The sequence below is a fragment of the Ranitomeya imitator genome, chromosome 3, assembly GCF_032444005.1.
Source record: "Ranitomeya imitator isolate aRanImi1 chromosome 3, aRanImi1.pri, whole genome shotgun sequence".
NCBI lineage: Eukaryota > Metazoa > Chordata > Amphibia > Anura > Dendrobatidae > Ranitomeya > Ranitomeya imitator.
This window is the reverse complement of record NC_091284.1, coordinates 661,483,048-661,510,224: the sequence shown is the minus strand read 5'-3', so window position 1 is coordinate 661,510,224 and position 27,177 is coordinate 661,483,048. Positions and strand designations below refer to the sequence as shown.

Genomic DNA, 27,177 nt, shown 5'->3' with positions numbered 1-27,177 from the left:
TTAGGGTCTTCATGGTCTTCCTTTACATATTGTTTCTGACCGAGGTGTTCAATTCACCGCCCGCTTCTGGAGATCCCTCTGCAAATCTATGAACATTTCGCTTGATTTTTCTTCGGCCTACCATCCACAGTCCAATGGCCAGGTGGAACGTACTAATCAGACCTTGGTAACTTATCTCCGTCATTTTTCCAATTCTCATCAGAATGATTGGTCTGACTTACTGCCATGGGCTGAGTTTTCTTACAATAACCATCCCAGCGACGCCACTAACAAATCTCCATTTTTTATCATCTACGGTCAACATCCTGGTCTTCCTCTTCCGGTTCCTCCTGTCTCTACTGTACTAGCGGCTGATCTTCTGTCTAGAGAGTTCTCCAGGGTCTGGCAGGAGACCAAGTCCGCCCTTGAGTTGTCTCAAGTTAGGATGAAGAGACATGCTGACAAAAGACGTCTTGATTCTCCTATATTCCATCCTGGGGACAAGGTTTGGGTTTCTTCTAAATTTATCCGTCTCAAAATCCCTTCACATAAGCTGGGTCCTCGCTATATCGGTCCATTCGAAGTTTTGTCTCGTATTAATGACGTTTCTTACAAACTTAAGTTGCCTGCCTCTCTGCGTATTTCTAATTCTTTTCATGTGTCTCTCCTTAAACCTGTAGTTTTTAATCAGTTTCATTCTTCTAACCTTTGTTCTCCTTCGCCTGTTTCCGAGGATGATGTCTTTGAAGTTAAACTTAGAGGGAGAACTTTGTTTTTGGTTGACTGGAAGGGTTTTGGTCCTGAGGAGAGGTCCTGGGAGCCTCGAGAGAACATTCGGGCTCCTCGTATTTTGTCCCGGTTTCTTTCTAGTCTTAAAAAGGAGGGGCGTAAAGATGGGGGTACTGTCATGCCGTTGCTGCCGCCGCCTCTCCCCACTGCAGCTCACCGGGTGCGCGAGCGCGCGCGTCGCATTCAGCTCTGCGTGTGCGCACATCTGATTCCTCTGTTGGCGCTCTTTCCTGTCCTCTCCGTCATCCTGGAGGACTGTAACCCGGAAGTAGCTCTCATGCTGCTATGTAAACTGCTTCCTGCTGCTTCTCTGTCCTGATGTTCATTTGTGTTTACAAGTGCTTCTGGTCACCTGTGGTCTCTGTGCGTTCCTAGCTCTCTGACTTTGGGTCTCCTCCGCCCTCTGCAGTGCCTGCCTGTTTCCTGTGTTCCTGCCTTGTTCCTTCAGTTCCTTTTCCTCTGCGGTACCTGCCCGGCTCCTATATCTTTTCCTTGCTCCCGTCAGCCTCAGTGTCTCCATATTGTCCTGCCAGCCTCCGTGCCTCCGTAGCGTTCCCATCTTCTCCCTTGTCTCAGTAGTTCCTTTCTGTTCCCTCTTTCCCTTTGTGCCTGCTGTGTACCCATCTGATCTCAGTCGACCCTCCAGCTTCCGTGGCGATAGTCCCTCATGGGCCTGCCCCTAACTCTCCCTGTATAGGGGGCGGTCCACCTGGTCAGCTCGTCCGAGAGGGGTTCGTCATCACGGTCCAGTGGGTCCACTCTCCGTTTTTCACTGTTTGAATCTACATGCTCTAATAGGACTGCACTCGGGTGACATCCGAGTGCAGCCAGATTCTTACAGCGTCACAATTTTAAAGTATATTTTTCTCTGAAACGCTGCAGAATTTCTGTGTTAAATATATATGTCTGAAATTACAGTATATAGCCAGTGTCTGATACATGCCTGTAGATCAGGCAGCATTTATCAATTGTCAGGTTCCCTTTAAAAATTATGAAACTTAAATCTTGAATTTTGAGATTTTCCCCTGTTTTGGCAATAAATAGGTAGATAGAACACAGCCATATGAAAATGCTCATCAGCAGCAAATAATGAATTTACATTTTCCTGAATAATAACAAAGGAATAAAAAAAAATCTATTTTTGAAATAATGTTGAATTTCCCTTTCATGTTAAATGTAATATCTAATAAATGATTCTGTCAATTTAATCATATGTTTTTTTTTATTCAACAGATTCATAAGTTACTTGAAATTAACATATTTGCTGAAGCCGAGTTAAAGGGATTATTGCTTAGATATAGATGATCTATCCCTGGGATAGGACATCAGTATGAAATTGGTGGGGGTCCAACATCCTGAACGATCAGCTTCTCCGGATGTACAGTGTACAGAGTCAGAACAGCACAGTCTCCTGCACTGTGTAGTGGCCGTTCTCAGGTACTGCAGCTCAGGTCCCATTTACTTCAATAAAAGCTCATGGGCTGGTGAAGGAAATGTATGATCGATAAGGGAAAAGTATAAGAGCAGTACAGGTACATTTAGTTGACAAAAGGGTGAAACTGGATATGCTGGTATTGCAAACACAATGTGAGTTTTGCTGAAGGTGTCAAACATGGTACCGGAGCTCATGGACCCTGAGCTTCAAAGGGAAACAAATGATCTGTAACTAGGCAGGATATTTCCTATTTACTATATAAAGAGAAGTGGGGGGACACAGAATATTTGAAATGCAAGGCCCTTAGATCTCCGTCCAACCATAAACAGCAATTTTTATCCTGGAAATATGAGCTCATGGTCAGGACTATAGAAAGCTGGTTGGCATGAAAGAAAGTTGTTCACATCACAGGGCTGCTTTGGTTGCGTATGATCCATAATTAATTTTCTCCTTCCCCCAAGGAAACAGAAGAACAATAAGTATTTCTTTTCTTTCTCCCTTTTCATTTTAGAACTGTTTTGCATCTTTGTGTGTCATTTAATTTTTACCCTTTTATATCTTATTGTAAAAACTGTATATTTTTATATTAAAGCTTAAATCTTTAATAAGTTTGATCCTCTTATGATGTATAAAATCCACAGCCTTTTAGAAAGTGTGTGGCACACAAGATTTCTAGGGATAAAAACATGAGCGGGGCATACTTATAAATCTGATGCTGGACTAGTCTTGGCTGACAATATTCTTTTTTTTAGCTACACCTGTGTAAATGTGGATGTAATTTAGTGTAATTGTGTTAATATACTTACAGATCAGTATATTCCCCGATTTTCAGCGCTGCTCCAGTCATCTTCACATTCATGCGATTTGTGTTCTAACTCACCGGATCAAACTGGGCTCTAAGTATGAGCCAAACTGGCTATTAGGGTTTGCTCACATTTGCGTACTGTAGTGCAGAAGGGTTGGTGCAGTGTGACAGACAGGCAGTGACCACAGGAAAGTTCAAAAATAAAGTCTCTTTAATGCTCAGTGTACTTACAAAATAGAAAACAAAAGGGTATCCTCCGACGGGTATATCCTTAGCATATACAACTACACCGCCGTGTATGCTAAGGTGTGCCAGGCCTTTTGGCTCCGTGTTGCTTTACACAGGCTGACATTTTGCAGAGCCTCCTGCTCTGCCAAGTTGCAAACCAAGAGTGACACACCCAACCCTTTGCTGCAGGGTTTTTACAAGGAACCTGTGGCCATAGGCTACATGGAAGACCTGGCCGGGAGGAAGCGGATCGCCCCACTACCATCCTGTAGTCTACTTCAAAAATAAAAGCCCATGGCAGGTTTTCTTAAATCTGCCTTGGACAAATAGTTTGCCGAAGACCAACACTTACTTTTATTTTGCATTGCAATCACAGCTATGCCAGTCACTGCAATGCACTCCCGAGGCCTCAATACTCTTCTGTGCGCATTCCGGGGAACACATAGCGACCCTCACATATAACACAGGTTACTGCCTCACAGTACATAAAATCGCTGAGATTCTCAGCCTGAAAAGTTGGAGCGTGCCAGGCGTTTTTTTTTTCTCACCTAGCATCAGTATGTCATGCGAGCGTGCATTATTTTTACTCACCTAGCATCCATATGACATCCGTATGATATTCACATACAATGAGCTTTTAACATCAGCTTTACATACTGTCATTCTCAATGTAATTTAAAGCTAATTCACAAACTAATAAAGCAATCTTATAAAGAATAGATAGAGTAAATAGGATAGCTGTCCTATAGCTGCCTTTCATGTGGGATCCCCCTTTACATGTATTAACCAGCGGAGAGAAAGCAGACAGCTGAGAGCTGGCATTATTATTCTGGAAAGGGAACAATATATATGGAGCTTCCCAGACTATTAATATCAGCTCACAGCTGTCTGCGTAGCCTTTATTGGTTATTAATAAGGGAAGACTCCACGTCATATTTGTAATAACCAGCAAAGGCTTATCAGACAGTATGCCATGCAATTTTTTTGCACCCACTGACTAGTATTGGTGAGTCTCGGACATTTTATGTGGCCATACACAGTAGGCTGCAATTTTTTTCCTCACTGCAATTCCAGGAGAGGAAAAACTCACAGATGAACATTTCCTCATTGAATAACGTTGGTGCGAGTGCAATGCGATTTTTTCCTCACATTGCACTTGCTAATTTTATATACAAATGTGAGCAAACCCTTACAATGTAAGTCTATGGAGCCACGTTCTGATGCTCTGTAGGCTAAATGTGATGATTCGTAGATAAAAACGAAAAGTGGACCCAATGGACCGCGACGACGATCCCCTCACGGGCGAGCTGACCAGATGGACCGCCCCCTATACAGGGAGAGTTAGGGGCAGGCCCGGAAGAGACTATCGCCATGGAAGCTGGAGGATCAAAGATGGAAAAAGGGGAAAATAACGGGCTGACGATGGCGGCAGGAACTTAGGATAGGTGGGAACTGCAGAGACACAGAACTGGCGGGTATGACTGAGACAAAAGCCTGGCGAGAACACTGCAGCCACACAGGGACTGACGGGAACAAGGCAGAGACACAGGGACTGGCAAGGTGCTACAGAGACGAAGGGACTAGCAGAGACACTACAGGAACACAGGGACTGGCAGGAATACTACAGAGACACTGGGACTGACAGGAGCGAGGCAGGGTCACAGGAGCAGGCAAGGTACTGCAGAGAAACAGGAACTGATGGAAACACGGCAGGGACACAGGAAAGAGGCAAGGCACTGCAGAGAAAAGAAGAGACCCAAGGTCACAGGGCAAGGAACACACAGAGACCACGGGCGGCCAGAAGCACTTAATTGCACAAATGAACATCAGGCACAGAGGAGGGGCAGGAAGCGGTTTACATACCAGCGCGGAGACCACTTCCGGGTTACAGCCCTCCAGGATGATGGAGAGGACAGGAAGGAGCGCCAGCAGGAAAACTAAAGGTGTGCACGCGCAGAACTGAACACGGCGTGCGCGCACCCGATGAGCAGCAGAAGCTGGGTGCGAGCGCTGGAGTGAAGACGCTGCAGCAGAGGAGCCGCGTTGGGATGCCGAGGACAGGTAAGAATGACGGGTGCGGGGTGCGGGGTGCGGCAGCGGCATGACACTAAAATTGTAAAATTGACTTTTGGCTCACATATAGAGTGCAGTGTGAGACAAAAACTGGAGGAGATGGTGATCGGTAACTATATTAACACACTTACACTATAGTAACACACATTTACAGAGGTTTAGCTAATAAAAAAATATTGGGTGTGCTAATTTAAAAGTTGTTATTGAACAGGTACAAACGTTTGTCAAGGAAATCCCATTCCTGGATGGAAGGAATAGGCCTGTAAATTGTAAGGGTGGTGGCTTGGGACTTGATGGGTTCTCATTACTTAAAAAGATGTTGCTCATTTACTACTATGAAGAATGCACATTAACTGTCATAGAGATGATGAGTAAGTGACTCTGTCTGGCACATAAAACTTCTGTAACAGGAGGATGAGCAGCTATGAAAGATAAATGGCAGCTTGCGGATTCCAAAGATTTTCTCACAAGGTCGAATAAAGCGAAGTCCTTCCCCTGATAAGACACCTCTGCAGCAGTCACAGACTGTTAAGCTGGATAGAAAAGGGAATATCATATTAAAACTTAGATGTTGTCAACATTAAGACACAATAAGGTCAAGTGCACACAGGGCAGATCAACTAAATTAGGGAAAACCTAGAAACTACATCATAGCATAAAGTGAGTCTTCAAGGCAGGAAATGGACAGACCTAAAACTAGCCGAAATCATGATAATAATAATAATAATATTTACTTATATAACATATTCTGCAGTGATGATGATGATGTGTGATATGTATGGAGTTCCTATGTTGGCCAGTTACTGTATATATTAGGATGCCCACTCCTGCTAGCTTCATATCTTGTTCTATTTTTGTCTCCACTCCTAGTTCAGGCTAATAGAGATGCAATCAAGTGCATCCTGTTAGGCTACGTTCACACTAGCGTTGCGCCGCCCTGCGTCGGCGACGCGTGCGTCGTTTTTTGACGAAATCGGACGCAAGAAAAATGCAACTTGTAGCGTTTTCTTGCGTCCGACGCTAGCGTCTAAAACGACGCACGTGTCGGAAAACGCGTGCAAAAAGACGCACGCGTCCCCTATGTTAAACATAGGGGCGCGTCGCCGCTGCGTCGCCGACGCAACAGCGACGCGACGCTAATGTGAACGTAGCCTTATGGGGCCGTGAGACAGTGGAGTCCCCACCACCTACCCGGCGTGGCACTTTGGATGTAGACACAGTTGAAGAGAACGATGGAAGAAGCAACCGTCAGCTCCCTGTTCCATCATTCACTCTGTGCATCTAAGCTCTGCATCACAATAATGTCACTACAATGTGCCCATTGCATGGAGCTTCAGAAACACACTGCAGAAATCGGATCAGTGGGGGAACAGTGGTTAGGTGTCATTTTTTTCAGTAATTAGTATGGGGCCATCATTCTGCTTATGGGGATATACTGTGTGTGTGGATACACTGTGTTTGGGGTATATATTTTGAGGCCATCATAATGTGTGTAGGGGATGTGTGTCCATCATAAAGTGTGGAGAGCTTTGGAGGCCATCAACTGTATGTGCAGGGACTGTGGTGGTGGTCAAACAGTGTGTGGAGCTGTGGGGGCATTCATATTGTGTGTGGTGCATTATACTGAGTGGAGGGCTGTGGGGGCCATTACACTGTATTATGGGAGGGTGGGGCCATCATACTGTGCTACAGTCACTCAGGGGACTCTTCATATATGTGTGGGAACTGTAAGGACATCATTGTACTGGGGCACTGTGGCGGCATTATACTTTGCACGTGAAGGGTACTGTCGAATAATTCACTCGGGGTGTATCATACTGTTTTGGGGAGGGGGAGGGATTTTAGTTGACATCATTCTTTATGGAGGCCATGAAAGTGTTATCATAGTTTGTTAGAACACTAATGGGCTTAAATAGGGGCAAAATTACATTGTAAATTCTGCAGTACGTGTCTTTCACTATTTAAAAGTTTGGCGATACACCCTTCTGTGACTATGCCAACGCGCCGTGACCCCACCTATTCCGCTGCTTTTTCGTTATTTTTTTGGAGGGGACAGAGGAGTGGTCAACGGGAGTAATAAGGACTTTTTCTATGGGGCCCGATGATTTCTATGTCTTACAATGGATACAATAATACCTGTGCTGTGTGAACCAGGCTGATTGGTACAATAGTAAATATAGGTAAACTGACTGAACAGCAATCTAGTCTGAACTGGTGCATAACCAAAAAAGACTTACATAGCAAATAGATCAATGGCTGCACTCAACTGTACTAAAGCAAGGAAATGTGCAATACATGAAATGTGAATAGCATAATGGCTTGTGAAATCTATGAAAAAACACGAGATTCTTAGCACAAGATTTAGCCAAAAAATGTGAGCCCATCCACCAAACGTCAAGGTAATCTCAGATCGGATGGGTCCCTGACCTGACTACCTAGTGTGAACACTTACCTCTGGCTAATAGCATGGTAAGGCCTGCATTTATTGGAAGGTCGGAACCAACTGTGTTTGGATGTAATTAAAATCACAGCATGGTGAAGGGCGGGGCGTTCAAGTCAGAAAAAATAGTACATAGTAAATATAGGAAAACTGACTGAAGAGCGATCTAGTCTGAACTGGTGCATAACCAAAAAAGACTTACCGTATATACTCGAGTATAAGCCTAGATTTTCAGCCCAAATTTTTGGGCTGAAAGTGCACCTCTCGGCTTATACTCGAGTCACGGTAGCGGTGGGGTCGGCGGGTGAGAGGGAGAGGGCGCTGAGGCATACTCACCTAGTCCCAGCGATCCTCGCGCTGTCCCTGCCGTCCCACGGGCTTCTGTGCTGCAGCTTCTTCCCCTCTTCAGCGGTCACGTGGGACCGCTCATTACAGAAATGAATAGGCGGCTCCACCTCCCATAGGGGTGGAGCCGCCTATTCATTTCTCTAATCAGCGGTAACGGTGACCGCTGACAGGAAGAGGCTACAGCACAGAAGACGGGGAGGAAGGCGGGGAGCGTCAGGATCGCTGGGACTAGGTAAGTATGTCATATTTACCTGTCCACGTTCCAGCCGCCGGGCGCCGCTCCATCTTCCCGGCGTCTATCTGCGCTCTGACTGTTCAGGTCAGAGGGCGCGATGACGCATATAGTGTGCGCGGCGCCCTCTGCCTGATCAGTCAGTGCAGAGAGACGCTGGGAGCTGCAATCAAGAGAGGTGAGTATGTGTGTTTTTTTTTTATTATTGCAGCAGCAGCAGCGGCCATGGCACAGATTTATGTGCAGCATCTATGGGGCAGTATGAACGGCACACAGCACTATATGGGGCATCTGTGCAGCATCTATGGGGCAATATGAACGGTGCAGAGCACTATATGGGGCATCTGTGCAGCATCTATGGGGCAATATGAACGGTGCAGAGCACTGTGGGGCATCTGTGCAGCATCTATGGGGCAATATGAACGGTGCAGAGCACTGTATGGGGCATCTGTGCAGCATCTATGGGGCAATATGAACGGTGCAGAGCACTGTATGGGGCATCTGTGCAGCATCTATGGGGCAATATGAACGGTGCAGAGCACTATATGGCACAGCTATGGGGAAATAATGATCTATTTTTATTTTTGAAATTCACCGGTAAATGCTGCATTTCCACCCTAGGCTTATACTCAAGTCAATAAGTTTTCCCAGTTTTTTGTGGGAAAATTAGGGGGGTCGGCGTATACTCGGGTCGGCTTATACTCGAGTATATACGGTACCGTACATAGCAAACAGATCAATGGCTGCACTCAACTGTGCTAAAGCAAGGAAATGTGCGATACATGAAATGTGAATAGCATAATGGCTTATGAAAGCTATGAAAAAACACATGAGATGCTTAGCACAAGATTTGGCCAAAAAATGTGAGCCCATCTGAGATTACCTTGACGTTTGGTGGATGGGCTCAGATTTTTTGGCCAAATCTTGTGCTAAGCATCTCATGTGTTTTTTCATAGATTTCACAAGCCATTATGCTATTCACATTTCATGTATCGCACATTTCCTTGCTTTAGTACAGTTGAGTGCAGCCATTGATCTATTTGCTATGATTGGTAGAATATTCACAGGATTTAATATTTATATTTCTTGTTATTTCACTTTTTCTCTGTCCATAGTCTGTATTGTAACTTCTTGTTTGTTATGGTATTATGTGGTTGTATGTGTGAACATCTATACTACATTTTCACGTTCTCTTACTAGGCATATATACAGGTACATGTGGCACTTTGTACTCCTGAAACCCAACTTCGGTATTATACTTACAACTCAGAAGATGGCAGGACTTACTTCTGTAGTATGTGTGTCACTTCACTAGGAATAGCTGTGAAATAACGAAACATGTTGTTTTTGCCAAAGGACATGGCTGCCAAGTCCAGCAGACGTTGTGGTTGAATGCGGGTGTTTTCCCCCCAGAACAGGGGGTGCATCCGATTATTCCCCACACGTAGGTGTTTTAACTTCAGCTTCAGCGCTCCACAGGGTAATGCAGGTAAACTATTTCCTTCCACGTTTAGGAACTCCAGCGCCCTAGGAAGATACACATTATTCCATTTACACATGTCCCGCAGATTCTGCATTTAGCCGAAAACCCCAAAGTTTATCCTGATACTTTTTCACTGCCATAGCCTCATTATACCAAGCCGAATCCCAAAGTGTGTGCTCTTCACCTCCATCTGACTGCTCTGCAGCCTCATCATTTTTATTTAACGGCATAGCAAAGGACAGCTTCTTGTGCAGAGGGAAACCACAAAAAACTCTTTACTGTGCGGTATACTTTTTCTTATTTTTGCAATTGGTCCCCATTGTGGTCAGATGTATACGCATTCATCCAGACTGTGGGCCTTTTACGATGTATTCCTCCTAAGCTTAAACATCTAACAGTGGCTACAAACACTATATATACTAATAGGGCATGTGGCACCCATATTATATAGATTGTGCTCAATATTTTCATAGTGAAAAGCTTTAAAAATGTTCCTGCATATTGGTAAAGGGAATATGAAATCAATTTTTTGCTATGTAATCGGAAGAGACAGAGACCCTGATTCCATCAATGTGTCACTTACTGAACTGTTTAAAGGGACTCTGTCACCTGAATTTGGAGTGAACAATTTTCAGCCATAGAGGTGGGGTTTTCGGGTGTTTGATTCACCCTTTCCTTACCCGCTGGCTGCATGCTGGCTGCAATATTGGATTGAAGTTCATTCTCTGTCCTCTATAGTACACACCTGTGCGACGTCATCGAAGGTCCTCCACTCACTGCATTCTTAGGAACGGAGGCAGACGCTCGCAGCGGTGACAGCCAGGGTCCGGCGGAGGGGTGAGTATATCCATAATTTTTATTCTTTATTTTTTACATGAATATGGATCCCAGGGCCTGAAGGAGAGTCTCCTCTCCTTCAGACCCTGGGAACCATCCAGGATACCTTCCGATATTTGTGTCCCATTGACTTGCATTGGTATCGGGTATCCGATATTTTTTGGATATCGGCTGATACCATCCGATACCGATACCTTTGAATATCGGAAGGTATCGCTCAACACTAGTTATCAGATAACCTGGATCATCCGGCAGCCAGTTTATAAAACACCCACATAAGGGTTGAGAACCATTAAAAAGAAAATGAAAAAAAAAAAACAAAACAATAGGAGCAGATTATATTTTAACTTTTTATTTTTATTCAGAATTTTTTTATTGGTTAGGTTTTTTTTTTTTTATTTCTGATCAGTCATATTTTGAAGTTGGTCTTTTGAAGTTTCACATTATATTGTAGTTGTGTACTGGAACCAAATGTCAGAGTATCAATCTTTCTAGATTTAACCCCTTAGTGACAGAGTTAATTTTGTACTTAATGACCGTGCCAATTTTTACAATTCTGACCACTGTCAATTTATGAGGTAATAACTCTGGAACGCTTCAATGGATCCCACTGATTCTGACACTGTTTTTTCGTGACATATTGTACTTCATGATAGTGGTAAAATTTCTTCGATATAACTTGCATTTATTTATGAGAAAAACAGAAATTTGGCAAAAATTTTAAAAATGTTACAATTTTCTAACTTTTAATCTTTGTGCCCTTAAATCAGAGAGTCATATCGCACAAAATAGTTAATAAATAACATTTCCCATATGTCTATTTTACATCAGCACAATTTTGGAACCATAATTTTTTTTTGTTAGGATTAGTGATGAGCAAGTGTACTCGTTGCACTCGTTGCTCGGGTTTTCCCCAGCATGCTCGGGTGATCTCCGAGTATTTGTTAGTGTTCGGAGATTAAGTTTTCATCGCCTCAGCTGAATGATTTACAGCTACTAGCCAGGCTGAGTACATGTGGGGGTTGCCTGGTTGCTAGGGATTCCCCACATGTAATCAAGCTGTCTAGTAGCTGTAAATCATTCAGCTGAGGCGATGAAAACTTAATCTCCGAACACTAACAAATACTCGAAGTTCACCCGAGCATGCTCGGGAAAATCCGAGCAACGAGTACACTCGCTCATCACTAGTTTGGACATTATAAGGGTTAAAAGTTGATCAGCGATTTCTCATTTTTCCAACAAAATGTACAAAACCTTTTTATTTAGAGACCAGCTTACAGTTGTAGTGAGTTTGGGGGGTCAATATGACAGAAAATACCCAAAAGTTACATCCAAGGGACAGTGGAGTGGAAGCAAATACCTGCTGACAGATGCCCTTTAATAGGTAAAACCGTAGTCACCTGTTATAGTATTGATACTTAAGGATCGGGGCACAGTAAAAACTGTGTGAATATCAATTCCTCACTTATTTTAGAATGAATAATTTTTGTCAAAGTTTATATTGTTTATATTGATTGATTATTATTTTTTAGCTCAGTGCTCCACTCGGAGAACTATTCAAGTCGGACGTTCCAGTAACAAAGTACCTTTATATTCACTTGCATATAGTATTGCACAAGTATTCACTGATGATGCAGATGTCGTGAATACTTGTTTCCGGTCTGCCTTTTACCTCTATTAGTCAGGCACACACTGATCTTTTTACTCAATTACTGAACTATTGCATTGACGCATTTTGCAGATCAGCATCATATCTGTACGGTTCAGCAAAACTACTGTACTAACCATGTACTGACAATGAAAACCTGGACTGTGATAAATGTGATATATCGACATGAGCATGACTCTAAAAATAAGACAAGAAAAAAAAATGAGGGTTAGTTAGCCACCAACCAAGTGATCACAGTATGAGGCCGGAGTCACACATGCGAGAAACACGTCCATGTCTCGCATGTGAAAAGCAAGCTCTGGCGTCGGCACTTGGGAGCGGAGCGTGCGGCTCCATGTGTTGCTATGTGGCCGCACGCTCCGCTCCGAAGTGCCGGCGCCAGAGCTTGCTTTTCACATGCGAGACATGGACGTGTTTCTCGCATGTGTGACTCCGGCCTAATAGTGAGTAATGGCCGAGCTAATTAGCATCATACCGACAGGCAAATGACAGATTTACACGCCAGAAACAAGGCTGATAGATACATACATACTGGAAAATCACAGATCGTTTCCTGATCTGTTTACACAGGACTTCTATACAACCAGAATTCTATGTAAACAAAAAAAGCGTTAAAAAATCATCTTTCTGTGCCTATAGAACATCTTGTGATTGGCAGCACAGGTCTTGTTTACATGTGGAGATGTGCTATGGAGAACGATTTTTAAGCTTGCGTTTCACTTGTTCATCAGGTGTTTGCTGGATGGTCCAAACGGGCAAATAGTCAGGAATAAATTGCATTTCCTTTCTCCAATGATAACTTAAAAAATCTAAACAACAAAAATAAAATCTGTTGTATATAAAATATAAATAGGTAAAATGGTATCACGGACACAGTAGTACCAATATAAACTGCAGCACACCCCACACAAAAAGCCATCACACGAGCTTCATATAATTTATTCAGTCTATGTCACCTTATTCTCAGAGCCATAACTTTTTTATTTTACTTTTTAAAAGTTAAAGGAAAAATAACAACATTATGAATATTAAAAATAATACTACCACTCTATAAATTTGGTATCGCCACTACCATACTGACCCACAAAAGAAAGCCGGTGTGCAATTTTTACTGCCCAGAGAACGCCATCAAAACAAAACCTAAAAACCAATGCTAAAAAGTTACAGTATAGCTATACTTATAAAATTCTACCCTACAAAGATAAAACCCTTTAAGTACCGTACATACTCGAGTATAAGCCGACCCGAGTATAAGCCGACCCCCCTAATTTTGCCACAAAAAACTGGGAAAACGTATTGACTCGAGTATAAGCCTAGGGTGGAAAATGCAGCAGCTACCGGTGAATTTCAAAAATAAAAATAGATGCTCCATACTGTTCATTATGGCCCCATAGCTGTGCCATATAGTGCTCTGCATCGTTCATTCCTGCCCCATAGCTGTGCCATATAGTGCTCTGCACCGTTCATTGTTGCCCCATAGCTGTGCCATATAGTGCTCTGCACAGTTCATTATTGCCCAATAGCTGTGCCATATAGTGCTCTGCACCATTCATTGTTGCCCCATAGCTGTGCCATATAGTGCTCTGCACCGTTCATTCTTGCCCCATAGCTGTGCCATATAGTGCTCTGCACCGTTCATTATTGCCCCACAGCTGTGCCATATAGTGCTCTGCACCGTTCATTGTTGCCCAATAGCTGTGCCATATAGTGCTCTGCACCGTTCATTCTTGCCCCATAGCTGTGCCATATAGTGCTCTGCACCGTTCATTCTTGCCCCATAGCTGTACCATATAGTGCTCTGCACCGTTCATTATTGCCCCATAGCTGTGCCATATAGTGCTCTGCGCCGTTCATTCTTGCCCCATAGCTGTGCCATATAGTGCTCTGCACCGTTCATTATTGCCCCATAGCTGTGCCATATAGTGCTCTGCACCGTTCATTCTTGCCCCATAGCTGTGCCATATAGTGCTCGGCACCGTTCATTATTGTCCCATAGCTGTGCCATATAGTGCTCTGCACCGTTCATTATTGCCCCATAACTGTGCCATATAGTGCTCTGCGCCGTTCATTATTGCCCCATAGCTGCCATATAGTACTCTGCGCCGTTCATTATTGCCCCATAGCTGTGCCATATAGTACTCTGCGCCGTTCATTATTGCACCATAGCTGCCATATAGTGCTCTGCACCGTTCATTATTGCCCCATAGCTGTGCCATATAGTGCTCTGCGCCGTTCATTATTGCCCCATAGCTGCCATATAGTACTCTGCGCCGTTCATTATTGCCCCATAGCTGTGCCATATAGTGCTCTGCACCGTTCATTATTGCCCCATAGCTGTGCCATATAAAGCTGTGCCATTGCTGCTGCAATAAAAAAAAAAGCCATACTCACCTCTCTTGCTTGCAGCTTCCAGCGTCCGGTCCCGGCGTCTCTCCGCACTGACTGATCAGGCAGAGAGCGCCGCGCACACTATATGCGTCATCGCGCCCTCTGACCTGAACAGTCAGAGCGGAGAGACGCCGGGAAGATGGAGCAGCGCCGGGAAGATGGAGCGACGCCCGGCGTGTGAAACGCAGACAGGTGAATATTACATACTTGCCTGCTCCCCGCATCCCGCTCCCTCTGCCTGTCACACGGTCTTCGGTGCCGCAGCCTCTTCCTCTATCAGCGGTCACCGGCACCGCTGATTAGAGAAATGAATATGCGGCTCCACCCCTATGGGAGGTGGAGCCGCATATTCATTTCTCTAATCAGCGGTCCAGTGTGACCGCTGAACAGGGGAAGACCTGCAGCACCAAAGACAGTGTGACGGGCAGAGGGAGCGTCAGGATCGCTGGGACTAGGTAAGTATGCCTCAGCGCCCTCTCCCCCTCACCCGCCGACCCTGCCGCCCACCGTGACTCGAGTATAAGCCGAGAGGGGCACTTTCAGCCCAAAATTTTGGGCTGAAAATCTCGGCTTATACTCGAGTATATACAGTACATTAAATATATAAAAAATACAACCATTTCTACAAAAAAAAAAACAAGGACTCATGTGGCTTGTTTAACAACATTTTTAGTTATTAATCTATAACTGGCATAAAAGTTAACGTATATTCACACTGTGCCTATTTCCGGTGTTTTTGAGAAGTCCACACAAAATGCTCTAAAGATTCTTCGTATTCACTTCTATGGAAAAACAACTCGATGTTCATATATTTAGTTTTTTTGAGTATCTTTTAAATACTTCATGATTTCAAAAACGCCTGGTAGGAAAAAAAGTTAGTGGATGTCACTTGTTTGAAGTGTCTCCAGATTGGACAGTGCCTAGATTGTAGCGTTTTCAATCAAAAGGCAGCAAAAAAAAATGCTTCACGGAAACGGAAAACTCCTCAAAGTTCCCCAAAGAAGGAGAGTTACCTCAAGCAGTTTCTTGTTTTTGACTGCTGAAGAAAAAAAAAGTGTAAGCATACCCTAAAGTATTTTAAAATAAATAAAACCAATTCTTCACCTGCGCCCAAACAGTAGTTTTCTCCCACATATGCAGTATCGGCGTACTGAGGAGAAATTGCACGAAAAATTATACGGAGAAATTTCTCCTGATACCCTTATGAAAATACAACATTTTTCATTCTGCCTCCCAAAGATCTCAGTAAGGCTACTTTCACACTTGCGTCGGTATGGGTCCGTCGCTATGCGTCAGGCCGACATACCGACGCACATTGTGAAATTTGTGCACGACGTGGGCAGCGGATGCAGTTTTTCAACACATCCGCTGCCCATTCTGAGGTTCGGGGAGGAGGGCGCGGAGTTTCAGCCGTGCATGCGCGGTAGAAAATGGTAGACGCGTCGGACAAAAAAAACATTACATTGAACTTTTTTTGTGACGACGATCTGCCAAAACACGACGGATCCGTCGCACGACGGACGCGACGTGTGGCCATCCGTCGCTAATACAAGTCTATGGGCAAAAAACGCATCCTGCAAGCACATTTGCTAAAAACGCAAGTGTGAAAGTAGCCTTAGGCTCAGCGCACATTTATCCTGCGCTCTGTGCTTACACTGGGGTTTCCATGTAAATCTCTGAAATACATGATTCAGACAGAACCCCCGGCAGAAAATTGCCTATAATGAGGTTGATGGAGGCACTGTGGACCCCATCTGACCTGTGATCCGGTGGTGTCCGTCTTTTTTTTAATCAGATAATTTTTATTAACAATATTGAAATTGACAACTACACACAATTGTGTCAGCAAAAGAGAAAAAACATGTTTACAAACATTTTGAAACAATCCCCCAGTTCCCCACCCTTCCTCCCTCCTCCCTTAACCCGTTAATCCCATATGACGTACTATCCCGTCGAGGTGGGGTTGGCCCATATGACCACCGACGGGATAGTACGTCATATACGTCATATGCGATAGGCCGCGCTCACGGGGGGAGCGCGGCCGATCGCGGCCGGGTGCCAGCTGACTATCGCAGCTGACATCCAGCACTATGTGCCAGGAGCAGCCACGGACTGCCCCTGGCACATTAACCCCAGGAACACTGCGATCAAACATGATCGCAGCGGTCCGGCAGTACAGGGAAGCATCGCGCAGGGAGGGGGCTCCCTGCGTGCTTCCCTGAGACCGTCGGTACAAGGCGATGTGCCTTGTACCGAGCGCCTCCTCCCTGCAGGCCCCGGATCCAAAATGGCCGCGGGGCTAAATCCGGGTACTGCAGGGAGGTGGCTTACCAGCGCCTGCTCAGAGCAAGCGCTGATAAGCCTGCAGCCCTGCATGTCAGATCGCTGATCTGACACAGTGCTCTGCAAAGAGTCAGATTAGCGATCTGACCTTATAACATGATGCCCCTCCGGGGCAATGTTATAACGTAAAAAAAAAATATTCACATGTGTGAAAAAGAAAAAAATTCCTAAATAAAGAAAAAGAAATATATATATCGTTCCCATAAATACATTTCTTTATCTAAATAATGAAAAAAACAATAAAAGTACACATATTTAGTATCGCCGCGTCCGTAACGACCCCACCTATAAAACTGTCCCACTAGTTAACCCCTTCAGTGAATGTGGTAAAAAAAAAACGAGGCAAAAAACAACGCTTTATTATCATACCAAACGTAGAACGGTATAAACTCCCCGCCAAAAAGAAATTCATGCATAGCTGGTTTTTGGTCATTCTGCCTCACAAAAATCGGAATAAAAAGCGATCAAAAAATGTCACGTGCCCGAAAATGTTACCAATAAAAACGTCAACTCGTCCCGCAAAAAACAAGACCTCGCATGACTGTGGACCAAAATATGGAAAAATTATAGCTCTCAAAATATGAAGACGCAAAAACTATTTATTGCATTAAAAAGCGTCTTTTAGTGTGTGACGGCTGTTAATCATAAAAATCCACTTAAAAAACGCTATAAATAGTAAATCAAACCCCCCTTCATCACCCCCTTAGTTAGGGAAAAATAATAAAATTAAAAAAAAATTATTTATTTCCATTTTCCCGTTAGGGGTAGGGTTAGGGCTAGGGTTAGGGCTAGGGTTTCAGTTAGAATTGGGGGTTTCCACTGTTTAGGCACATCAAGGACTCTCCAAACGCGACATGGCGTCCAATCCCAATTCCTGCCAATTCTGCGTTGAAAAAGTAAAACAGTGCTCCTTCCCTTCCGAGCTCTCCCGTGCGCCGAAACAGGGGTTTACCCCCACATATGGGGTATCAGCGTACTCAGGACAAATTGGACAATAACTTTTGGGGTCCAATTTCTCCTGTTACCCTTGGGAAAATACAAAATTGGGGGCTAAAAAATATTTTTTGTGGAAAAAAATGATTTTTTATTTTCACGGCTCTGCGTTATAAACTGTAGTGAAACACTTGGGGGTTCAAAGTTCTCACAACACATCTAGATAAGTTCCTTGGGGGTCTAGTTTCTAATATGGGGTCACTTGTGGGGGGTTTCTACTATTTAGGTACATTAGGGGCTCTGCCAACACAATGTGACGCCTGCAGCCCAATCCATCTAAGTCTGCATTCCAAATGGCGCTCCTTCCCTTCCGAGCTCTGCCATGCGCCCAAACGGTGGTTCCCCCCCCCCACATGTGGTGTATCAGCGTACTCAGGACAAATTGGACAACAACTTTTAGGGTCCAATTTCTCCTGTTACCCTTGGGATAATACAAAACTGGGGGCTAAAAAATAATTTTTGTGGAAAAAAAATGATTTTTTATTTTCACGGCTCTGCGTTATAAACTGTACTGAATCACTTTGGGGTTCAAAGTTATCACAACACATCAAGATAATTTCCTTAGGGGGTATAATTTCCAAAATTGTGTCACTTTTGGGGGGTTTCAATGTTTAGGCACATCAGTGGCTCTCCAAACGCAACATGGCATCCCATCTCAATTCCTGTCAATTTTGCATTGAAAAGTCAAACGACGCTCCTTTCCCTTCCGAGCTCTGCCATGCGCCCAAACAGTGGCTTACCCCCACATATGGGGTATCAGCATACTCAGGACAAATTGCACAACAACTTTTGGGGTCCAATTTCTTCTCTTACCCTTGGAAAAATAAAAAATTGGGATCGAAAAGATCATTTTTGTGAAAAAATGATTTTTTATTTTTACGGCTCTGCATTATAAACTTCTGTGACGCACTTGGTGGGTCAAAGTGCTCACCACACATCTAGATAAGTTCCTTAGGGGGTCTACTTTCCAAAATGGTGTCACTTGTGGGTGGTTTCAATGTTTAGGCACATCAGGAGCTCTCCAAACGCGACATGGCATCCCATCTCAATTCCAGTCAATTTTGCATTGAAAAGTCAAATGGCGCTCCTTCCCTTCCGAGCTCTGCCATGCGCCCAAACAGTGGTTTACCCTGTTATGTAGGCAATCCAGTGACACAGTGTGCCAGCAATCAGAGCACATACAGTGATCTGACAATAACCCAAAAACAATAGAACGAGCTCTGAGACGTGGAATCTCTGTAGACCGCAATACCTGAACCTATCCTAAACACAACTAAAGGCAGCTGTGGATTGCGCCTGACACTACCTATGCAACTCGGCACAGCCTGAGGAGCTGACTAGCCTGAAGATAGAAAAACAAGCCTGACTTGCCTCAGAGAAATACCCCAAAGGAAAAGGCAGCCCCCCACATATAATGACTGTTAGCAAGATGAAAAGACAAACGTAGGGATGAAATAGATTCAGCAAAGTGAGGCCCGATATTCTAGATAGAGCGAGGATAGCAAAGGGAACTTTGCAGTCTACAAAAAACCCTAAAGCAAAAAACCACGCAAAGGGGGCAAAAAGACCCACCGTGCCGAACTAACGGCACGGCGGTACACCCTTTGCGTCTCAGAGCTTCCAGCAAAACGAATAGACAAGCTGGACAGAAAAAGTAGCAACAAAAGCAAAGAAGCACTTATCTAAGCAGAGCAGCAGGCCACAGGAAAGATCCAGAAGCTCAGATCCAACACTGGAACATTGACAAGGAGCAAGGAAGACAGAATCAGGTGGAGTTAAATAACAAAGCAGCCAACGAGCTCACCAGAACACCTGAGGGAGGAAGCTCAGAAGCTGCAGTACCACTTGTGACCACAGGAGTGAATTCAGCCACAGAATTCACAACAGTACCCCCCCCTTGAGGAGGGGTCACCGAACCCTCACCAGAGCCCCCGGGCCGACCAGGATGAGCCACATGAAAGGCACGAACAAGATCTGGAGCATGGACATCAGAGGCAAAAACCCAGGAATTATCTTCCTGAGCATAACCCTTCCATTTAACCAGATACTGGAGTTTCCGTCTAGAAACACGAGAATCCAAAATTTTCTCCACAATATACTCCAATTCCCCCTCCACCAAAACCAGGGCAGGAGGCTCAACAGATGGAACCATAGGTGCCACGTATCTCCGCAACAACGACCTATGGAATACATTATGTATGGAAAAGGAGTCTGGGAGGGTCAGACGAAAAGACACAGGATTGAGAATCTCAGAAATCCTATACGGACCAATAAAACGAGGTTTAAATTTAGGAGAGGAAACCTTCATAGGAATATGACGAGAAGATAACCAAACCAGATCCCCAACACGAAGTCGGGGGCCCACACGGCGTCTGCGATTAGCGAAAAGTTGAGCCTTCTCCTGGGACAAGGTCAAATTGTCCACTACCTGAGTCCAGATCTGCTGCAACCTGTCCACCACAGAATCCACACCAGGACAGTCCGAAGACTCAACCTGTCCTGAAGAGAAACGAGGATGGAACCCAGAATTGCAGAAAAATGGAGAGACCAAGGTAGCCGAGCTGGCCCGATTATTAAGGGCGAACTCAGCCAACGGCAAAAAGGACACCCAATCATCCTGGTCTGCAGAAACAAAACATCTCAGATATGTTTCCAAGGTCTGATTGGTTCGTTCGGTCTGGCCATTAGTCTGAGGATGGAAAGCCGAGGAAAAAGATAGGTCAATGCCCATCCTACCACAAAAGGCTCGCCAAAACCTTGAAACAAACTGGGAACCTCTGTCAGAAACAATATTCTCAGGAATGCCATGCAAACGAACCACATGCTGGAAGAACAAAGGCACCAAATCAGAGGAGGAAGGCAATTTAACCAAGGGCACCAGATGGACCATTTTAGAAAAGCGATCACAGACCACCCAAATGACTGACATCTTTTGAGAAACAGGAAGGTCAGAAATGAAATCCATCGAAATATGTGTCCAAGGCCTCTTTGGGACCGGCAAGGGCAAAAGCAACCCACTGGCACGTGAACAGCAGGGCTTAGCCCTAGCACAAATCCCACAGGACTGCACAAAAGTACGTACATCCCGTGACAGAGATGGCCACCAGAAGGATCTAGCCACTAACTCTCTGGTACCAAAGATTCCAGGATGACCAGCCAACACCGAACAATGAAGTTCAGAGATAACTTTACTAGTCCGCCTATCAGGGACGAACAGTTTCTCCGCCGGACAACGATCAGGTTTATTCGCCTGAAATTTTTGCAACACTCGCCGCAAATCAGGGGAGATGGCAGACACAATGACTCCTTCCTGGAGGATACTCGCCGGCTCAGATGAACCCGGAGAGTCGGGCACAAAACTCCTAGACAGAGCATCCGCCTTCACATTTTTAGAGCCCGGAAGGTACGAAATCACAAAATCGAAGCGGGCAAAAAATAACGACCAACGGGCCTGTCTAGGATTCAAGCGCTTGGCAGACTCGAGATAAGTAAGGTTCTTATGATCAGTCAATACCACCACGCGATGCTTAGCTCCTTCAAGCCAATGACGCCATTCCTCGAATGCCCACTTCATGGCCAGCAACTCTCGGTTGCCCACATCATAATTACGCTCAGCAGCCGAAAACTTCCTGGAAAAGAAAGCACATGGTTTCAACACTGAGCAACCAGAACCTCTCTGTGACAAAACCGCCCCTGCTCCAATCTCAGAAGCATCAACCTCGACCTGGAACGGAAGAGAAACATCTGGTTGACACAACACAGGGGCAGAACAAAAACGATGCTTCAACTCCTGAAAAGCTTCCACAGCAGCAGAAGACCAATTAACCAAATCAGCACCCTTCTTTGTCAAATCGGTCAATGGTTTGGCAATGCTAGAAAAATTACAGATGAAGCGACGATAAAAATTAGCAAAGCCCAGGAATTTTTGCAGACTTTTCAGAGATGTCGGCTGAGTCCAATCCTGGATGGCTTGGACCTTAACCGGATCCATCTCGATAGTAGAAGGGGAAAAGATGAACCCCAAAAATGAGACTTTCTGCACACCGAAGAGACACTTTGATCCCTTCACAAACAAAGAATTAGCACGCAGGACCTGGAAAACCATTCTGACCTGCTTCACATGAGAGTCCCAATCATCTGAGAAGATCAAAATGTCATCCAAGTAAACAATCAGGAATTTATCCAGATACTCACGGAAGATGTCATGCATAAAAGACTGAAACACAGATGGAGCATTGGCAAGTCCGAACGGCATCACAAGATACTCAAAATGACCCTCGGGCGTATTAAATGCAGTTTTCCATTCATCTCCTTGCCTGATTCTCACCAGATTATACGCACCACGAAGATCTATCTTAGTGAACCAACTAGCCCCCTTAATCCGAGCAAACAAGTCAGATAACAATGGCAAGGGATACTGAAATTTAACAGTGATCTTATTAAGAAGGCGGTAATCAATACACGGTCTCAGCGAACCATCCTTCTTGGCTACAAAAAAGAACCCTGCTCCCAGTGGTGATGACGATGGGCGAATATGTCCCTTCTCCAGGGATTCCTTCACATAACTGCGCATAGCGGCGTGTTCAGGCACGGATAAATTAAATAATCGACCTTTAGGGAATTTACTACCAGGAATCAAATTGATAGCACAATCACAATCCCTATGCGGAGGTAGGGCATCGGACTTGGGCTCTTCAAATACATCCTGATAATCAGACAAGAACTCTGGGACCTCAGAAGGAGTGGATGACGAAATAGACAAAAATGGAACATCACCATGTACCCCCTGACAACCCCAGCTGGATACCGACATAGAGTTCCAATCCAATACTGGATTATGGGTTTGCAGCCATGGCAATCCCAACACGACCACATCATGCAGATTATGTAGCACCAGAAAGCGAATAACTTCCTGATGTGCAGGAGCCATGCACATGGTCAGCTGGGTCCAGTACTGAGGTTTATTCTTGGCCAAAGGTGTAGCATCAATTCCTCTCAACGGAATAGGACACCGCAAAGGCTCCAAGAAAAACCCACAACGTTTAGCATAATCCAAATCCATCAGATTCAGGGCAGCGCCTGAATCCACAAACGCCATGACAGAATACGATGACAAAGAGCATATCAAGGTAATGGACAGAAGGAATTTGGACTGTACAGTACCAATGACGGCAGACCTATCGAACCGCTTAGTGCGCTTAGGACAATCAGAAATAGCATGAGTGGAATCACCACAGTAGAAAAACAGACCATTCAGACGTCTGTGTTCTTGCCGTTCAACTCTGGTCATAGTCCTATCGCACTGCATAGGCTCAGGTTTAATCTTAGACAATACCGCCAAATGGTGCACAGATTTACGCTCGCGCAAGCGTCGACCGATCTGAATGGCCAAAGACATAGACTCATTCAAACCAGCAGGCATAGGAAAACCCACCATGACATCCTTAAGAGCCTCAGAGAGACCCTTTCTGAACAAAGCTGCCAGCGCAGATTCATTCCACAGAGTGAGTACTGACCACTTCCTAAATTTCTGACAATATACTTCTATATCATCCTGACCCTGGCACAAAGCCAGCAAATTTTTCTCAGCCTGATCCACTGAATTAGGCTCATCCTAAAGCAATCCGAGCGCCAGGAAAAACGCATTGACATTACTCAATGCAGGGTCTCCTGGCGCAAGAGAAAATGCCCAGTCCTGAGGGTCGCCGCGCAAAAAAGAAATAATAATCAAAACCTGTTGAATAGGATTACCAGAAGAATGAGGTTTCAAGGCCAGAAATAGCTTACAATTATTTTTGAAATTAAGAAACTTAGTTCTATCACCAAAAAACAAATCAGGAATAGGAATTTTTGGTTCTAACATAGATTTCTGATCAATAGTATCTTGAATCCTTTGTACATTTGTAACGAGATTATCCATTGAAGAGCACAGACCCTGAATATCCATGTCCACACCTGTGTCCTGAAACACCCAAATGTCTAGGGGAAAAAAAAGACTGAACACAGAGCTGAGAAAAAAAAATGATGTCAGAACTTCTTTTTTCCCTCTATTGAGAATCATTAGGTTGGTTCCTTGTACTGTTATGTAGGCAATCCAGTGACACAGTGTGCCAGCAATCAGAGCACATACAGTGATCTGACAATAACCAAAAAACAATAGAACGAGCTCTGAGACGTGGAATCTCTGTAGACCGCAATACCTGAACCTATCCTAAACACAACTAAAGGCAGCTGTGGATTGCGCCTGACACTACCTATGCAACTCGGCACAGCCTGAGGAGCTGACTAGCCTGAAGATAGAAAAACAAGCCTGACTTGCCTCAGAGAAATACCCCAAAGGAAAAGGCAGCCCCCCACATATAATGACTGTTAGCAAGATGAAAAGACAAACGTAGGGATGAAATAGATTCAGCAAAGTGAGGCCCGATATTCTAGATAGAGCGAGGATAGCAAAGGGAACTTTGCAGTCTACAAAAAACCCTAAAGCAAAAAACCACGCAAAGGGCGCAAAAAGACCCACCGTGCCGAACTAACGGCACGGCGGTACACCCTTTGCGTCTCAGAGCTTCCAGCAAAACGAATAGACAAGCTGGACAGAAAAAGTAGCAACAAAAGCAAAGAAGCACTTATCTAAGCAGAGCAGCAGGCCACAGGAAAGATCCAGAAGCTCAGATCCAACCCTGGAACATTGACAAGGAGCAAGGAAAACAGAATCAGGTGGAGTTAAATAACAAAGCAGCCAACGAGCTCACCAGAACACCTGAGGGAGGAAGCTCAGAAGCTGCAGTACCACTTGTGACCACAGGAGTGAATTCAGCCACAGAATTCACAACATTACCCCCACATATGGGGTATCGGCGTACTCAGGACAAATTGTACATCAACTTTTGGGGTCAATTTTCTCCTGTTACCCTTGGTAAAATAAAACAAATTGGAGCTGAAGTAAATTTTGTGTGAAAAAAGTTAAATGTTCATTTTTATTTAAACATTCCAAAAATTCCTGTGAAACACCTGAAGGGTTAGTAAACGTCTTGAATGTGGTTTTGAGCACCTTGAGGGGTGCAGTTTTTAGAATGGTGTCACACTTATTTTCTATCATATAGACCCCTTGAATTGACTTCAAATGAGATGTGGTCCCTAAAAAAATGGTGTTGTAAAAATGAGAAATTGCTGGTCAACTTTTAACCCTTATAAGTCCCTAACAAAAAAAATTTTGGTGCCAAAATTGTGCTGATGTAAAGTAGACATGTGGGAAATGTTACTTATTAAGTATTTTGTGTACGGTAACATATCTCTGTGATTTAAGGCTACGTTCAGATTAGCGTTTCCCAACGCTGCGTCGGGAAACGCAGCGGCGACGCACGCGTCATGCGCCCCTATGTTTAACATGGGGGACGCATGCGTTTTTCTTGTTGCGTTTTCCGACACGTGCGTAGTTTTTGACGATTTTCGTCAAAAAACGACGCACGCGTCGCAAAACGCAGCGTTTTTGCGTGCGTTTGCACGCGTTTTTTCGTGCGTCGTGCGTTGCGTCGCCGACGCAGCGGCGCGCAACGCTAATCTGAACGTAGCCTTAAGGGCATAAAAATTCAAAGTTGGAAAATTGCGAAATTTTCAAAATTTTCCCCAAAATTTCTGTTTTTTTTCACAAATAAACACAAGTCTTATCGAAGAAATTTTACCACTATCATGAAGTACAATATGTCACGAGAAAACATTGTCAGAATCATCAGGATCGTTTGAAACATTCCAGAGTCATAACCTCATAAAGGGACAGTGGTCAGAATTGTAAAAATTGGCCCGTCATTAACGTGAAAACCACCCTTGGGGCTTAAGAGGTTAAAGCCTTTATAAACAAGAATAGGACAATAGCATACATTGCTTACATAATAAAACATCACACTGCAATCAGTTCCTCTCCATCCAAGGTTTCCAAAGTGTTTCAAAAGTTTTCATACTTTTCCATTTTTCATAAATACCCTTTTCCATATTAATAACCATATCAGACTGTCTATAGAATTCCTGCAGAGTCGGCGGTACCTCACTCAACCAGTGCCTGGCAATTAGCTTTCACGCAACATACAATTATCTAGCTATGGCCACTTTATGATGATTTGGAACTCGGATCTCTTCCACATATCCCAAAATATATATCACAGGATCGCTTGCGATTGTACAGCCATACGATTTCCCAACTGCTCCTCCCACCTCCAACCAATATGAATTCAATCTCGTACATTGCCATAACATGTGTAGAATCCCTGCCCCCACGGACTGGCACCTAGCACACTCGGAAGTCTGTCTCAGCCCTGTCTTATATAGCCTATCTGGAGTTCCATATACTCTGTGAAGCACATATATTTGCAAAAGTCTACCCAGCTCACTTAATGAGAATTGGGGAATATATTCCATGATATCCTCCCATTTATCTTCCTCTATCCTTCCCAACTCTTCCTCCCATTTCTCTTTTGCCTTAATAGGGAATCTATTAAGAAAGGTATATTACAAATCCCTATAAATATCTTAAACTACCCCTTTCGTTCCTCCCATCGCACAGATATAGTCCACCAGAATGTCTCTATAAATTGCATATCCATCGTTTTACTCTGCGCAAGATAGGCATGTCTCAACTGTCCATATTGAAACCTATAGGTCTCCTGCAACTCATAACTCTCCTGCAGTGCCTCAAAGGATAACAGTCCTTGTGAGTCCTGAATCTGAGCCACATATTGAATACCCAATGATGTCCAATTTTTGAATTCCCCCATTTTAATAAATTCAGGTAGTATTTCATTATGCCATATTGGGGAAAGATTTGTTACAAGTCCCACTTCCCTTGTCTTTTTAATTGCCTCCCATACTTTTTGAACCAGTATCAAAGTAGGATAGGCCATTCCAAACTTCCCAAATCCCCCTGCCTCCAATCCCTGAACCAATGGGTCCCTTCCCACCAACCAAACCAAAATCCGCTGAATCGAACCCAGTCCAATCACCTCTTTCCAACCTCTCATCTGCTGACCCTGTGCTGCCAAAAAGTAGATCCAGGGATTCGGAAGGGCCAATCCCCCCCCCATCTTTAGGCCTCTGAAGCAATTCCAGCCTAATTCTTGGCTGTTTCTTCCCCCCAAACAAGGT

General features: G+C 44.3%; 1 protein-coding gene across 1 annotated transcript in view; it reads right to left on the bottom strand.

The window, feature by feature from the left end:
* Nucleotides 1-5,409: 5,409 nt before the first annotated feature.
* Nucleotides 5,410-27,177, bottom strand: part of LRRC63 (leucine rich repeat containing 63) — a 63,162-nt gene continuing 41,394 nt past the window's right edge. The window contains exons 10-11 of the mRNA XM_069758273.1: nucleotides 9,617-9,856; nucleotides 5,410-5,842 (exon numbers count right to left, since the gene is read on the bottom strand). Of these exons, the coding sequence (XP_069614374.1) occupies nucleotides 5,659-5,842; nucleotides 9,617-9,856 (424 nt within the window). The 3' untranslated portion in view covers nucleotides 5,410-5,658. The remainder of the gene's footprint in view (nucleotides 5,843-9,616; nucleotides 9,857-27,177) is intronic.